Below are 16,894 nucleotides of genomic sequence, written 5' to 3' on the forward strand. Positions count from 1 at the left end.
TTCTAAGGGAGAAATCAAAAACACTGGAGAGATTCAAGATATTCAAAGCTAAGATGGAGACTGAGACAGGGTTGAAGCTTAAGTGTCTGAGATCTGACAGAGGAGGAGAATTCACATCTAGTGAGTTTGATACATTTTGTGAGGAATGGAATCAAAAGACAGTTATCTTCTCCTAGAACCCCTCAGCAGAATGGAGTTGTTGAAAGAAAGAACATAACCATTTTGGATGCTGCTAGGACTATGTTAATTGAAGGAAATGTTGTGCAAACCTTTTGGAGAGAAGTTGTTAGCACTGTTGTTTATACATTCAAATGGGTGCATATAAAAGGTGATTCTGGTAAGACTGCTTGTGATTTATGGTTTGGTCATGTTCCTATAGTGAAATATTTTAGATTTTTTGGAAGAAAATATTATATCAAAAAAGATGAGGATATAGGAAATTTTGATGCAAGATGTGATGAAGTAATATGATAGTTCTTATACTTAATATAAGTATAGATCCATTAGCCAGCAAGATGAGAGCGGGGGGGGGTGAATCATACAAACTTACATCCATAAAAACATCAGATTCAACCTTGGTAACATATATATCAGTCATATAACCAAAATTTGTCAAACATGCAAACTCAAAAGCATATGAACAATATAAACCTCATAACACCAGATTTAACGTGGAAACCCAAATAGGGAAAAACCACTGTGGGATTTTGGACCCACTAAGAAATATACTCTTCTAGAGTATGCTCGGTTAAAAGCAAATCCTGTTAAAGATTACAAACACAGTGCTAGATGTGACCCGGTTAAGGGATTCCCTCAAATCTGTTAGGATCTTCACTTTGTTAGAAGTGACCTTGTCAAAAGATTTCAAACACTCAAATAGAATGTCACCTTGTTAGAGGATTTACATATAAGACTGTTAAGTCCACTCGGTTAAGAGATTTCCTGTCACTTTCACAAAATAACAGTAATACAATCTATCTACAACTTCACATCTAAAATGCTAAAGCAGATTCCTATTTGTTCAATACAATCTAGACATAGAACTAATCTTGTCTATCTGCTGGGTATCAATACTTTGTTATTCTAATAGGTCTTCAAGCTTCTGTGCTCGGTAATCACTATGTAGCATCCTTGTACATACACTTGCCCGCATACATTGTTTATCAATAGTTTCCTATTTATAAACAATCTTCTAACCACTTAATCTCCTTGATCACATTTCCCATGATCAATCATAGCCATCAGATCTTCAATCTTGTCCAGGTTCATTGTATCTTTCGATCTGAAAATGTTTTACCCCACCTTGGAACTTGCACATTCACCTTGGAACTTGTATTAGGGTAATGCAGTTCAATCTGAGCTGTAGATCTTCTTGCTGACTTTCCATTGCCTTAGATTTGTTTAACAAACTTCTTCCACGGCTTGCCAATCATTGATCCGCTCCAGCTCATCAGCTTCTTTCATTAAATATCACATGTAAATATTTAATGCATTCTGTTATAGCTCGGTTACAACTCAGTGAATACTAAACTTCACTCGGTAGATATTTTGTCTTCATTAACCGACTGCAATAACTTTAGGGTTTCCTAGACTAGGTTCCTTAGGGTTTACCGACTAGGTTCTTTGCTTGATAACATAGTATATAGTATTAACCTTTACATTTTACAACAAATGTATGATGTTAAAACAATCTAAAACATCAAGATCTCATCATTGTCTGACTCGATAGAGTTGCCCATTGAATAATTTATCCCCTTATTCATCATATTCTTTCCTGTGTCTTTAACGACTCCTTTATAATCTTCATATCATATTTCTCAAGATATAGAAACATCATACTGAATTAGAAAATCAATTTCTTGACATCAATGACAAAATAATAATATCAAGATAGTAAAACATCTTTAATCAGTTATGTCCATAATCATCAACAAGCTTCTCAATATCCTTATAATGAAATATTGCCAACAATCTCCCCCTTTGGCATTGATGGCAAAACCAATTGATTGGATCTTTAAAAAAAAATTCAGATTGTTGTGATTCTAAAATGCTGAAATGCTCTCCCCCATTCATTAGACTTCTCTTCTATTTTTTTTTCTCAATCTTCTCAGGTCTTCTCCCCTTTTGTAGGTCTTCTCCTCCTTAGGTCTTCTCCCCCTTAGGTAGGTCTTCTCCCCCTTTGACAACAATGCCAAAAAGAAAAAGAACTAAAACATAATTTCTTTCTATAAGAAGTTATTGCCTACCGTTGTGTATCAACTGAGTCTCGGTCAGACCATTTGTCTTCAATTCCTATTCCCTGTATCATTCTTTGTATTATCCCAGTATTAATTCCAATACACTTTCAGAAAAACATTCTAAAGTGTATCAATCCAGCATCAGCTTCCCAAAAGATATTCAATAGAGTCATCGAAGTGATGCTTTCACCGAACTCGGTCAGTGAGTAAAAGATAGGAGTAGGACCCCTAACTTACTTCTGAGATATTCAAAAGTGTCCTTTGGTAGTGGCTTGGTGAAGATATCAGCTATCTGCTCCTTTGTGTTAACATATTCCAATACCACTTTCTTCTCTTGAGCTTCTTCTCTAAGATAATGATATTTGATAGATATGTGCTTTGTCTTAGAGTGCATAATAGGGATTTTTGAAATATTAATGGCACTAGTATTGTCACAGAATATAGTTACTGGCTCGATAAATTTCTCATTTATACCTTCCAATAGTTGTTTGATCCATGCAATGTTGGTACAATTCAATGCTACTGCAACATATTCAGCTTCAGCTATTGACTGAGAAACACATCCTTGTTTCTTGCTAGGCCAACTTACCAGTCTTTCTCCTAAGAAGAAAGCTCCTCCACTTGTGCTTTTTCTGTCATCAATGTTGCCTACCCAATTAGCATCAGTATAAACTTTTAAATCAAAATCATTTCCTTTCTGATATACTAAGCCATAATCTTCAATGCCTTTCAAGTATCTGAAAATTCTTTTGATTGCAATCATGTGGATTTCCTTAGGATCTGCAAAGAATCTTGCAACAATACCTACTGCATGTGCTATATCTGGCCTACTGTGAACAACATATTGCAACTTTCCAATCATAGATCGGTAAAGTGTCTCATCAACAGATGCAGATTCATCATTCTTTGATAGTTTACAGTTGGTAGTCATAGGAGTACTTACTAGTTTTGAATCCTCCATTCCAAATTTCTTCAAGATTTATTTTATGTACTTGGATTGAGTAATGAAAATCTCATTTTTCATTTGCAGTATCTGTAAGCCTATAAAATACTTTATCTTACTGATTAATGACATCTCAAATTCTTTGCTCATTTCATTTCCAAAGTTCTTGCATAAAGAGTCATTTCCATAAAATATAATATCATCAACAAATATGGCTGAGATTAGTATTCCATTTTCATCATTCTCCATGTACATGTTGTTGTTCTCACTTGTCCTTATAAAAGCAATCTTAATCAAATAAGAGTGCAATCTCTCATACCATGCTCTAGGTGCTTGTTTCAAACCATATAAAGCTTTGTTCAATTTACATACCTGATCTTTATCATTGTCATCAACAAATCCTTTAGGTTGTTCAATGAAAACTTTTTCTTCTAATATTCCATTCAGAAATGCAAATTTGACATCCATTTGATATACCTTGAAGTTTTTGAAAGCAGCATATGCCAACAATGTTCTAACTCCTTCAAGTCTAGCAACAGGTGCAAAAGTCTCACCATAATCAATTCCTTCTTCTTGGGCATAACCTTTGCAAACTAATCTTGTTTTGTTCCGAATGACCTCACCTTTTTCATTTAGCTTGTTTCTGAAGATCCACTTTGTACCGATTACATTTTTGTCCTTTGGTCTTGGGACTAGTGTCCATGTGTCATTCTTCTTGTTTTGATCAATCTCTTCAGTCATAGAATTTATCCAATCTTCACTGTTAAATGCCTCTTTCACAATTCTCGGTTCAAATTTAGATATCAAACATGTGTTCTGTCTCAGTTTGTTCCTTGTCATCACTGGATCATCCTTATCTCCTATAATTTGACTTGGTGCATGGTGTCTTCTGACATACTTGGCTAATATAGGCTTGGTAGGTTTTGTATGATCTTCTTCAACACTCAGTAACTGGATATTTTCTACATTTTCTTCAACAGTTATCTCGGTAGGACTTCTCGGTTGCACATAGACAAATTCATCATAGTATTCCAGTTCTATGGAATTCCCTTCATCAGTTCTTTCTGCAAATTCATCAATTTTCACATTTGCACTTTCTACTATTTTGTTAGATGATTTGATTAGAAATTTAAATGCTTTGCTTCTAGAAGAATATCCTAGAAATGTTCCTTCTTCACTTTTCTGATCAAACTTTCCATTTCTATCATCTTTATGAACATAGCATTTACTTCCAAAGATCTTAAAATAACTTACATTAGGTTTCTTGCCATACTAGATTTCATAAGGTGTCTTTAAAGTACCTTTCTTCAATTGAACTCAGTTCAAGGTGTAAACGGCTGTGCTTATTGCTTCTCTCCAAAATGTTTGTGGAACCTTCTTCTCAATCATCAGTGTTCTAGCACAATCCACAATAGATTTGTTTCTTCTTTCAGCTATTCCATTCTGTTGTGGAGTTCTCAGTGCAGAGACTTGTCTTTTAATACCATGATCATTGCAAAATAGGTTGAACTCATCAGATGTGAACTCTCCTCCTCTATCTGATCTAAGACATTTTAGTTGTCTTCCTGTTTCATTTTCAACTCTATCCTTGTACCACTTAAACATTTGAAAAGCTTCTGATTTTTCTTTTAAAAACATTACTGACATCATCCTTGAATAGTCATCCACATATAATATGAAATACTTATCACCATAATAACTTTGAACTTTCATAGGACCACAAAGATCAGTATGCACAAGATCTAAAATTACCTTAGAAGTGTAGGACTTACTTGTAAAGCTTGATCTTATCATTTTACCCATCTGGCATCCTCGACACATAGCATTCTCAGGTTTTTCAAGACTCGGTAGACCTCTTACTCTGTGCTTCTTACTTATCTTGATCAGATTATCAAAATTAACATGACAAAACCTTTTATGCCATAACCAGGTATTATCAATCTTTGCATGCAAACACTTATTGTGAGTTGAGTCAAGGTGAAATGTATTACCTTTTGTTTGTGTCCCGGTAGCAGCTAACTTTCCATTCTTGTCATGAACTTTGACAATTCCTTTCTGAAATTCTATTCGGTAACCTATGTTGTTTAGTTGTGCTACACTCAACAAATTATATTTCAAACCTTCAACCCAATAAACATCATTGCATCTTGCTTTATCAAGAAGTGTTATGGATCATTTACCTCTTACCGGACATGGCGCATCATTACCAAATCTAACATAGCCTCCATCATAATCTTCTAACATAACAAACTTGTGTTTATCTCCTGTCATATGATGTGAGCATCCATTATCTATAATCCAAGAATCATTAGTGTTTATGTGAGATATTAAGGCTTTTTCTTCATACCTTTCTTCATCTGATCCATCCTTGATAGCCACATAAACAACTTCTTTTGTGTCAGTCTCATCTGATTTATCATCTTCATATTCCTCATTAGCAATTAAGCATGTCTTTCTATCTCTTCTTCTGAAGTCTCGGTGTCCTCTGTAATGATTATCTTTCTATCTGTCATCTCAATAATCTCTCTTTTCAGTAAAATCTTTGTCAGGACAGTTAGAAGCCATATGTCCAATCTTATCACAATTGAAACATTTCAAAGGTAGTTTTCCTTTATACTTACCTTTGCCTCTCGATAACCTTTTGGCCAATAGTGCTTCAAACTCTTCTTGCTTTCTGATTTCTTCATACAGTTTGTGTACCTCCTCCATGTTCTTTCGAAATCTTTCACTTGCTCCACTGTGATCTCCTTCAGAGTACTTATACTTTCTTTCATTATAATCATTAGATTCATTCAGATGAAAAGAACTAAATGTAGATTCAACTTTATTTACCAATGACCCACTATTATCAAAATTACTCAAATGCATGTAGCTTACCAATAGTAGCATCCAAGGAAACTGGCATATTAGGTACATACCTCAATTCATTGATTGTAGAGACCCGGATTGCATAGGCAAGTAAAAGGGTTCTTAACAACTTACTTGTCACATCCTTTTCTTCAATAGTTCCTCCTGCTCCTTTGATTTGATTTACAATCTCCTTTATTCTTGTACTATACTGGGTTATGTTCTCACCTTCATTCATCCTCATAGATTCAAGTTGTCCTCTTAAACTATCAACTTTTGCTCTTTGAACATGTTCATCTCCTCCATATATAGATATGAGCTTAGTCCACATTGCCTTTGCATCATTGCAGCCTTCTAAATCATTAAACTTAGAATCGATCAATGCAGATGTTATTTCAATCATTGCTTGAATATGTTCTTGCTTCACCTTTATCTCTTCCATAGTCAATAAATAGGTGCTCAGTGCAACAAAATCATTCTCCAAATAGTATATAGCATATTCTCCAACTCCTAATAGATGTAGCTTCATCCTTTTCTGCCATGTAGAGAAATTTGACTTATTCAACTTAGGTGCATCCCTCTTATACATCTTTGGATCTTTAACTCAAGTGCCTTTAAACTTTCCTTTCGGAGTCCAAAGCTCTGATACCAATTGATACTTCTGATACTTAATATAAGTACAGATCCAATAGCCAGCAAGATGAGAGGGGGGGGTGAATCATACAAACTTAAACATCCATAAAAACATCAGATTCAACCTCGGTAACATATATATCAGTCATATAACCAAAAACTGTCAAACATGCAAACTCAAAAGCATATGAACAATATAAACCTCATAACACTAGATTTGACATGGAAACCCAAATAGGGAAAAACCACTGTGGGATTTCAGACCCACTAAGAAATATACTCTTCTAGAGTATGCTTGGTTAAAAGCAAATCCTGTTAAAGATTACAAACACATTGCTAGATGTGACCTGATTAAGGGATTTCCCTCAAATCTATTAGGATCTTCACTTTGTTAGAAGTGACCTTGTCAAAGGATTTCAAACACTCAATCAGAATGTCACCTTGTTAGAGGATTTACATATAAGATTGTTAAGTCCACTCGGTTAAGAGATTTCCTGTCACTTTCACAAAATAATAGTAATACAATCTATTTGCAACTTCACATCTAAAATGCTAAAGCAGATTCCTATTTGTTCAATACAATCTAGACATAGAACTAATCTTGTCTATCTGTTGGGCATCAATACTCTATTATTCTAACAGGTCTTCAAGCTTTTGTGCTTGGTAATAACTATGTAGCATCCTTATGCATACACTTGCCCGCATACATTGTTTATCAACAGTTTCCTATTTATAAACAATCTTCTAACCACTTAATCTCCTTGATCACATTTCCCATGATCAATCATAGCCATTAGATCTTCAATCTTGTCCAGGTTCATTGTATGTTTCGATCTGAAAATGTTTTACCCTACCTTGGAACTTGCACATTCACCTTGGAACTTGTGTTAGGGTAATGTGGTTCAATCTGAGCTGTAGATCTTCTTGCCAACTTTCCATTGCCTTAGATTCGTTTAACAAACTTCTTCCACGGCTTGCCAATCATTGATCCGCTCCAGCTCATCAGCTTCTTTCATTAAATATCACATGTAAATATTTAATGCATTTTGTTATAGCTCGGTTACAACTTAGTGAATACTAAACTTCACTCGGTAAACATTTTGTCTTCATTAACCGACTACGATAACCTTAGGGTTTACCGACTAGGTTCCTTAGGGTTTACCAACTAGGTTCTTTGCTTCTTAACATAGTATAGTATTAACCTTTATATTTTACAACATATGTATGATGTTAAAACAATCTAAAACATCAAGATCTCATCATTGTTTGACTTGGTAGAGTTGCCCATTGAATAACTTATCCCCTTATTCATCATATTCTTTCCTGCGTCTTTACCGACTCCTTTATAATCTTCATATCATATTTCTCAAGATATGGCAACATCATACTGAATTAGAAAATCAATTTCTTGACATCAATGACAAAATAATAATATCAAGATAGTAAAATATCTTTAATCAGTTATGTCCATAATCATCAACAACCTTCTCAATATCCTTATAATGTAATATTGCCAACAGAATATTCTTGGGCTATTCTACTAAGAGCAAGGCCTACCAATGTTACTATAAGAGATTGAAGAAGATAGTGGAAAGTACAAATGTGAAGGTTGATGAATGTCATGGAAAGTAGATCAATGCATGCAAATATTAATTTCATGATCAAGATGTTGTTTCAAAGCCTATGCAGATTGAGATCTTAAAGAAAAATGCTCATGTAGAGACAGTTAATGTAAATATTGTTGTTGCCGGTGAAGAAGTTCAAGAGCCTAAGAATCAGAACAGTCAAATTACTCCGAGGTATGTAAAATTGAATCATTCAGAAAATCAGATTATTGGTGATAAAAATTAAGGTGTGATGACTACGAGAAGACTTCCTGTTGAAGAGATGTGATTATATAGATAGTTGCAAGTATAAGGTCGTTTAAATGTTTTAATTACTCTTTTATCTTCATAAACAAGTACACATTATATGTTCACATATCGCCATGGGATTAACTGCACTTTTTATGAAAATAAAAAAGGTAAGGAGATCCCCCTTTTTCATTCTGTAGAAGGACAAGAAGTGAAAAATAAGCATAATAATAAGCAATTTAAATTCATCAGATGATAGGAATATTGACAATAATAAGAAAAATATTTAAAATAAGTGTAATAATAAGCAAAATAAAATGAAATAATAGAGTGTACAGAAACAAAACGAAGGTTTAAAAGCTTAGAAGAAAAATTTTGGGTGCAGGATTATACAACAGACATCTAGCAAGAGGGCTACCTAAAGGGCTTAGAGAGTTATCCTAAAGCTAAGGTGGCCCTTATTCTCCTCTGGCATGCCCTTCCTCTATAGATTTAGAGTTTCTTTTGCTTCCTAAAGCCACCCTACCTCATAAAGAATAGAGGAAGAAAAAAATTTAGGAATTATTTTAAATATAATAACAACTGGTTTCTTTTTTGGTTTCCTTTGATTCCATTTCTAAGGTTTCATAATTACCATATTCAAGCAAATAAATTCTTTACTTATTGAGCAAATCATCCTAGGATGATGTAAGGTTTTAACTTAGAACATTTTTTATGCAACAGTATCATTTGTGTGGTTGTGTAAGATAGTTAATGTTACCAATCTTATAAATTAGCACTTGTATCAAAATAAGGTGCAATGGTTATATCATTTGTAATTTATGTAAGTTGTTTTAGAGGTGTAGAGTTGAATTCATAATTACTTTATTAAAAAGTTGGCAGGATATCATAAGTGTGTATTAATCATTAATAATCATTTAGAAGTCTTGATAGAATATTAGATAATATGTCTTGACATGAGCGCCACTACTTACAACCTCAACATTCACCTGTGAAGCATTAGGTGATCATCTAGAGTAGACACATCAAACCCTAATAGTGATCATCATTCAATGAAAGAGACCCAACACTATCCTTATGTTTTAAATTTCTCCTGCCTTATCATATCCTTCATTTTTAACTTTTGTATAGAGTTGAAACATTTTTATTTATCATCAACTTTTTATATTTTTTCATATAAAATTGATTTGTTGATTTTATGGTCGATTACCTCTAGTATGTGATTGAAAATGCCTCTTAATCTAAATAGAATTGCTCAAGATAAATGTATTATCAAATCAGATGTTGTACATGGAAGGAGAGTTTGACAAAGTTAGTCACATAAGAAACAACAAAGCTTTGTATAGTGATGTAATGAAAAGAGAAACAATTTAATAAGCTTAAAAGACAAACATACTATTTATCAAGGTAGTTGGAAAGATCATTATTAGTATCCAAATTTATAATAGTTCTTATAATTATATGCAAGTGAAGACATATGATATTGATTATCCATCTTGATAAGAGGAGAACTAATCAATTCCATAACTATTTGTTGAGTACATTTTAAAATAGTAATTATGACTAACCCTAGAGTGCAGCCCCTCAAGGCAAAATGTTGGCAACCTAAGATGTCTAAGACAAGTTCACTCCACATTCTCTTTTAAGATTAACTTACACTAAATATTTCTTGGTTTAACAATGGAAAAAGTTCAGGTACTACAACTATCAACAGGGAGAAGATAATTACTTCTATCAAATTCAAATTTCACATTATAATATTTCAATCCAAGGTATTTTCCCTCCAAATATAATAAAACATTGTTTGTCATCTTTAGTCTTTAATAACTTGCATTTAACTTAATTCTATAGTGTGCCCTTTAACACTTAGTGTGGCATTTAAAATAGTCTGTGCACAAATGAACTAGCAATCTAGTATACGGTTTCTATTTCAACATTGCTAGCTTTGGGATCCACTATTGATAAGATTGAAATATTATGTTTCTCTCTCAATCCCTATAATTACCTATATTTAAGGCATTCCATTCACACTTATGTCTGGAATTTCAAACAGTTTAAAACCAATAAAAAACTTGTATGATTGCTTATTTGATCAGTGCCCTTAAATTATTTCAATACTGATGGAATGAACTGGTAAGTCCTCAACTCCCTGTATTAATCTTAATTTTATTAATCATACATCATTTACACATTGTGCTTGGTGTTGAAAATACATTACACCAAATAAAACCTCTGTAGAGAGCCCAAATTGCTCATTTACCACTAAAATTATTTGAATTATATAATAACAATTTCATTTTGTGGTTTGACATTGTGGGCTTTGGACTCTAGAGCTAATATTATATTGTAAGAATCAAAATACTCCTAATTTTGTTATTGAAATTCATTTTATGGGATACTATTGAAAACAAGGTACCACACCAAGTAAAGCCCATGTGAACTGTCAAATTGATTTCTCAATATCAAGTCTAATGTGTATGATCAAGGGGCTCAATTTCCTCATCTCTTAACCGAGGGAACGAAAAGATGAACAATGATTTTATTCATTTGGTCTTAATTAGGAGTTTTTGAATTAATCTTTTCCATAAGTTTCCTAGTTTTGTCCTTTGAACTGATTGTCATACTTTTCTTTCTTTAATAGGTGTTGGGATTCTATCAACACCATATGCACTCTTCAATGGAGGTTGGATGGGAATCAACGTTCTTTTTCTTTTTGCATTGATTTGTTGCTACACTAGTATTCTTCTTAAGCATTGCATGTATGTGTATACACAAATTCATAGCTATCCAGACATAGCATAGACAACTTTTGGGCATACTGGAAGAATCATCGTATCCATACTACTATAATTGGAACTTTGTTCTTTTTCTATGGATTTTCAGATAGCAGAGGGGGATAATTTGGCCCAACTGCTCCCCAAAATGGCTATGAGAATAGCAAGAAAAAGCTTAAATGCACATCAATCATTTGTTCTCCTTGTAGCTCTAGTTATTTTACCTACAATATGGTTACACAATCTGAGTCTGCTATCATATATCTCAGCAGGTGGTGGTGTTGCATCTGTTGTTGTGGTTCTAGCAGTAGCTTGGGTTGGCATGTTTGATGGAGTTGGATTTCACCATCATGGTGATTTGTGGTATCTGACTGGATTGCCTAATGCTATTGGTTTATATGGATTGTGTTATTCAGGCCATGTTGTTTTTCACAACATGTACTCCACAATGAAAGATCGTCAATAGTTTTCCTCAGTAAGCTTAACCTTTTGATTACTTAGGATCTGCTTAATTGAATATTTTTTCAGGTATCACAATAAAACTAATAATGTTCCAATTTTAACATAAAGTAGTTCTAATAGATTTTTTATATGTGACTGGTGCTGATTTTGTGCTTCATAGTCTACACATTTTTGTATGGGACCATTGCAGTTTTGGGGTATCTAATGTTTGGAAATGAGTTGTTATGGCAAGGGTTTCTAGGTCTAAGATTATACTTATTCATATAATCTTGGTTGTGGGCATCATAACAGTAGTTGTAGGAACCTACTCTTCTGTGAAGAATATTGTAGATAGTATATGATTATCTTAGGTATCTTATTGCAGAGAACATGTTAGTGTTGACAATTGAGGCATCTTATTTCCTCTGACACTATATTATTTATTTGGCGATGGTATTTGTATCAAGAAGTAAATGAGGGATCATTGATTGTGTACTCAGAGGACTTGACATAATTTGTGTTGGCATCTTCGCCATAAAGAGGAGGTTGATTTCATGTATTTATCTAATTTTTTTTCTTTGGATTCATTTCTTTTATTTGTATTTTCAATTGATCAATATAATTTTATTGGTAAAATATTGACCTAAAAAGATTTGTCACTAATTAAAAAATTAGTGATAATAAGCATCCATTAAAAATTATCTAGAAAATTTGCACTAGACTAATTTGATGAAATGATGGAAATATTATATTCATGTGGATGTTATTGCAAATTGTAAAATGTCACTTAATAAAAAATAGTAACAAGGAAAACGATAGAAAGATATTATTTATTTTTTATACATAATTTGGATTTACATTAAAATTTGATAATCGATATAAAAATGTTTATTTTGGTTTCCCAATAATCTCAACGACATGCTTACCCTACATCAAAATTGACAAAAAAAAAAAAAGGCATTAATATCATATAAAAAAATTTTAAAAAAACTATACCAAAATTAAATTGATAGAAAATATAATATTCTTTGTTCTAAATTAATTAATTAATGGATCACTTCTATGTTTACTAGTTCCCTTCCATAATTCAATTGCATTTCTACATATAGAAAGCTATCAAGGAGGTAAATGAAATTCCCCGGTGCTGTGGAAATCTCGCACCTTGGCATCTCATTCCCACACGTCAAAATCTTCTAAAGTAATTTTATTTCTATTTCTTCCCTGGACCAGAGATGCCATATAACCAATGCAGGCCGGCGCATTTTAAAAACAATTTCCGTCAACACGCTACACGGCAACACACAAATAATTAATAAAAATTTCACATTTATTTCGTCATAAATAATAAATTAAAATGGGTATCTAGATGGTAAGTAGAAGCTGTCTAAAAATTACAGAAGAAAACAAAATACTCACATTAAAATTTTTAAAATGTCAATATTTTTTCTTATATAATAAATTAAAATGTGCATTTAGATGGTGGGTAGAAATTGACTAAAAATAAAATACTTACCCTAATAATTAGAAAAATATTAATATTTTCTATTCATATCCATTTCATCATGAATAGTAAATTAAAATTCTTGTTTGATTGAATCAACAAATAATTTTTACAAGTTTTAGTTATTGCAGATAGTAGTTATTACGGGTAGTTTTCACACTACATAATAAGTTTTCATTCTTCAAAATCTACGTGTAAAAAAGAAGGCATCCATCGACAAATATTACCACTATCATCAGTCACTATATTGAATTGGAGAAGCGGTCTGTTGCTAATTTGGCTGTATCGGATGCTCCTTTGGAGGACAAGATCTTGTTGGAGGGGCGGAGCCATGATTTGGTTCTGTATGATAAGAAAAAGCTTGGAGTTGCCAATAGTTATGTTAACATGGCAGTGTCTAATGAAGATGATGGGTGTTCAGATGCTCTATTCAGGGTTGCAGAGAAGGGGAGTGCGGGAGCAGGTGACTATGATGAAGGAGTGTATTTTGAACTGGTCAAAAGTGGTGGTCTTGGTTATGAATTTATGGGTGACTTTATGCCAAGAAAAGCATTTGGAGAATGTGTTTCATGAGAGATTATTTGACTCTGGTTTGATTTGGAGAAGATTAATCCGAAATGTATGTGAACAAGAGTTCATTAGAAGTGGAAACTCAAGGGACATCACAATGTGCGGCTGTACTGATTGGATTTAGTGGGGAGATTGTTAGGAATGTGAAGTCCAATAGTCACATGATCATTTGTCTTCTCTTAACTCTTCGTTTCATAACTGAATATGAATGTATAAATGACTGATGTGCACTGATTAAAGCAAGTTATTCCCTACTTCCCATAAATGTATCCAATTTTGATGAGCCACATAATTCTACTATGTTATTTTATTTTAATTTAATTGTTCTTTATATATTTTCGCAACCTTCCAAACATAAAAAATGTATATTGCAGATTTAATCTCTGAAACAAATAAGTTCCTTCCACACTTATTCCTGCTCGCTTTTATAAAAGAAACAAACCCACGCATCCGTCCATTCTTCCCATCTGAGCGAGGTTATGTTGAACCATAATTACTCGGAAGTTGCAGACGGGCACATGGTAAAGCACAATTTCATTGAAGCCACCATTAAAAGACACCAAATCGCATCCCACTAAAATAATTCCATGGACCAACTTTGATTATGTCGTAGTGACACGACAGGCAGGCCCACTTTGAATCTTTATATCTCCTCATTCTTCACAATCAATCAATATATTCGAACAGAGGGAAGGGGCAAATGAAGGGCTCCAAAAAAGTATGACTTTATTATTGCAATTTTTATTTACATAATTCCATGAATCATCCATAAGATGGAGATTCACTTTTATGCGCCTAAAAATTCATTTCGACCAATTGAACTTTCTCAAATTGTTTCTTCTTAAGAACCAGAAATATCTGTGCTAAAACGACAGATGCTAAGAATAATAAAAGACCTTGAACACGTAAAGGATCTTGAAGTACTATTTCTGCATTTTCCTGACCAAATCCACCCACATTAGGGTTATTCGTTAACGACTGATCCGCCTTGATGAATTCGCCTTCTGAAACAAGAAGTTCCGGTCCCGGAGGTACAAAGTCAACCACTTGTCGACCGTCTGATGGATTATCAATAGTTATTTGATATCCACCCTTTTCTTTACGCGCAATTTTACTTACTTTACCCGTTGCTGAAGCGTTATAGACTGTATTGTTGCTTTTGCTCCCATCGGGATAAATTTGTCCTCTTCCTCTATTACCACCTACATATATGGGATATTTCAGGAAGTGAGCTGCTTTATTAGTAGCGGGATTTGGTGAAAGGATAGGAAATACAATTTCACTATATTTTTGACCAGGAACAGGACCTATTATTAGAATATTTTTTTGATTGGGACGATAGTTTTGAAAATAAAGATCACCTATTTTTTCCTTAATCTCAGGATAAATACGATCCGGAGGAGCTAATTCGAAACCTTCGGGTAAAATAAGAACAGCTCCTACATTTAAAGTCCCTTTCTTACCATTAGCAAGAACTTGTTTTATTTGCTTATCATAGGGTATTTTAACAACTGCTTCAAAAACGATATCAGGAAGCACGGACTGTGGAACTTCAATCTCCACAGGTTTTTTAGCCAAATGACAATTGGCACATACAATACGCCCAGTTGCTTCTCGAGGATTCTCATAAGCTTGCTGTGCAAAAATGGGATATGCATTTGCAATAGATGTGCGAGTCATTATATCTATCATTATTAAGACGGAAATTGATTGAGTTATCCACTTTTTCACCCAGTCATCATAAGTTTTTCTATTTTGCATAGTTCAATTTTTTGTTACAATTCTTTTATTTTAAATAAAATGGTGGTAGGTAACTATCATAGTTACCTGCCTGCAATTCTGCTACTATATTAAACCTAAAGCTAAAAAATAAGAAGTATCGCCCTAAAAAAAGTAAAAAAGAGGGGGGGGTCAAATGGGGGAGAAACCATTGGTTATTCATTCATCGAGTGATAAATTACTACAAGTGAAGGAGATATACGATTTAAACGACGGAATTATCTTTTGTTTTCTTCTAAAAATTATTAGATATAAAGACAATAAAAATGTCAACTTTAAAACCATTTTTCTTGTTTCTTCCCACCAGATTTTTTCAATTTCTAGGAATCAAGCATTTTAATCACAAAATTTTGATATATCATAATGACATGATAGATGAGCTCACTTGTATTATTTTCATGTTTGATTGTTTGTCTTCTTTTTCATGTACAAAATATTCAAGTCGTTTCAATTAATTGTGCACAATTTAGCTGATAGGCTATATTGCGTGGGGGTTTCACTTTAAACCTTCTCAAGTTGGACATCTATGTTATATCCAGTAATATGGGCCAAACAACAAACTTAGACATAGCATGTACTGAAGTACAAAATTATGAAATCCATCTTCTATCTAGTAAACTAGGTCAAAAAACAAGCTCAGAAATAGCATGTATTGAAGTAACCACTGTAAAAATCTTTCAGTAATCCAATATGTTTAGATTTACTTTCACACGTTATAAAAATATTGAAGCAATAGCTGTAGGGATATCAATATTATTTTTATTAAATAAATTTTTGTTTTGATGGGTCTGCTTGATATTTTTCTTGCAAACATTGTTCAATTTTTTTCATCAAGATCATTGATAGTACAACATAAGATGTACATTATCTTGAGGCAACTCACTTGCCATGAAACATGGTTTTAGTGAGCATTTTGTCCTTGAGAGTCTATACTTGATCATATCATTTTCTAGTGTGTTTCTATTACATAAGGGCTTGTGTTTGAAAAATAAAAGTGTTTAGCACTATAAGAATCTATTTTCTAAGGCTCAAGTTAGTTAATTTGAAGTTTTAGATAAGATCTTTGAGATCAAAGAGCCATAGTGAATGGAAACATATATGAAATTAATATTTACAAATAGAAGAGTGTAGAGTGTTTGCATTGTGAAGTACCCAATAGAAGCATATGCACAACATAGAGTATATATCTATTATCACAACAAAAACCTCTAATGGAATATAAGCTAAGGTATTGTCACCTGAGAGGGATTAGGAAATAGCTAGTCATGTATAATTTGAAGTTGACCATGCTTTTTAGAATGCATAGTTTTGTGTTT

The 16,894-nt window shown here is 33.1% G+C and overlaps 1 protein-coding gene across 1 annotated transcript; it reads right to left on the reverse strand.

Moving 5' to 3' along the window:
* Positions 1 to 14,579: 14,579 nt before the first annotated feature.
* Positions 14,580 to 15,702, reverse strand: LOC131859482 (cytochrome f-like). Its single transcript, XM_059213271.1, has one exon. The coding sequence runs from the start codon at positions 15,558 to 15,560 to the stop codon at positions 14,595 to 14,597; it is 966 nt and encodes a 321-aa protein (XP_059069254.1). The 5' UTR covers positions 15,561 to 15,702; the 3' UTR covers positions 14,580 to 14,594.
* Positions 15,703 to 16,894: the final 1,192 nt, after the last annotated feature.

This window comes from Cryptomeria japonica, chromosome 10, assembly GCF_030272615.1.
Source record: "Cryptomeria japonica chromosome 10, Sugi_1.0, whole genome shotgun sequence".
Classification (NCBI taxonomy): domain Eukaryota; kingdom Viridiplantae; phylum Streptophyta; class Pinopsida; order Cupressales; family Cupressaceae; genus Cryptomeria; species Cryptomeria japonica.

Excerpts from the sequence above, each read along its gene's own strand:
- LOC131859482 (XM_059213271.1), bottom strand. The coding sequence starts at position 15,560 with ATGCAAAATAGAAAAACTTATGATGACTGGGTGAAAAAGTGGATAACT.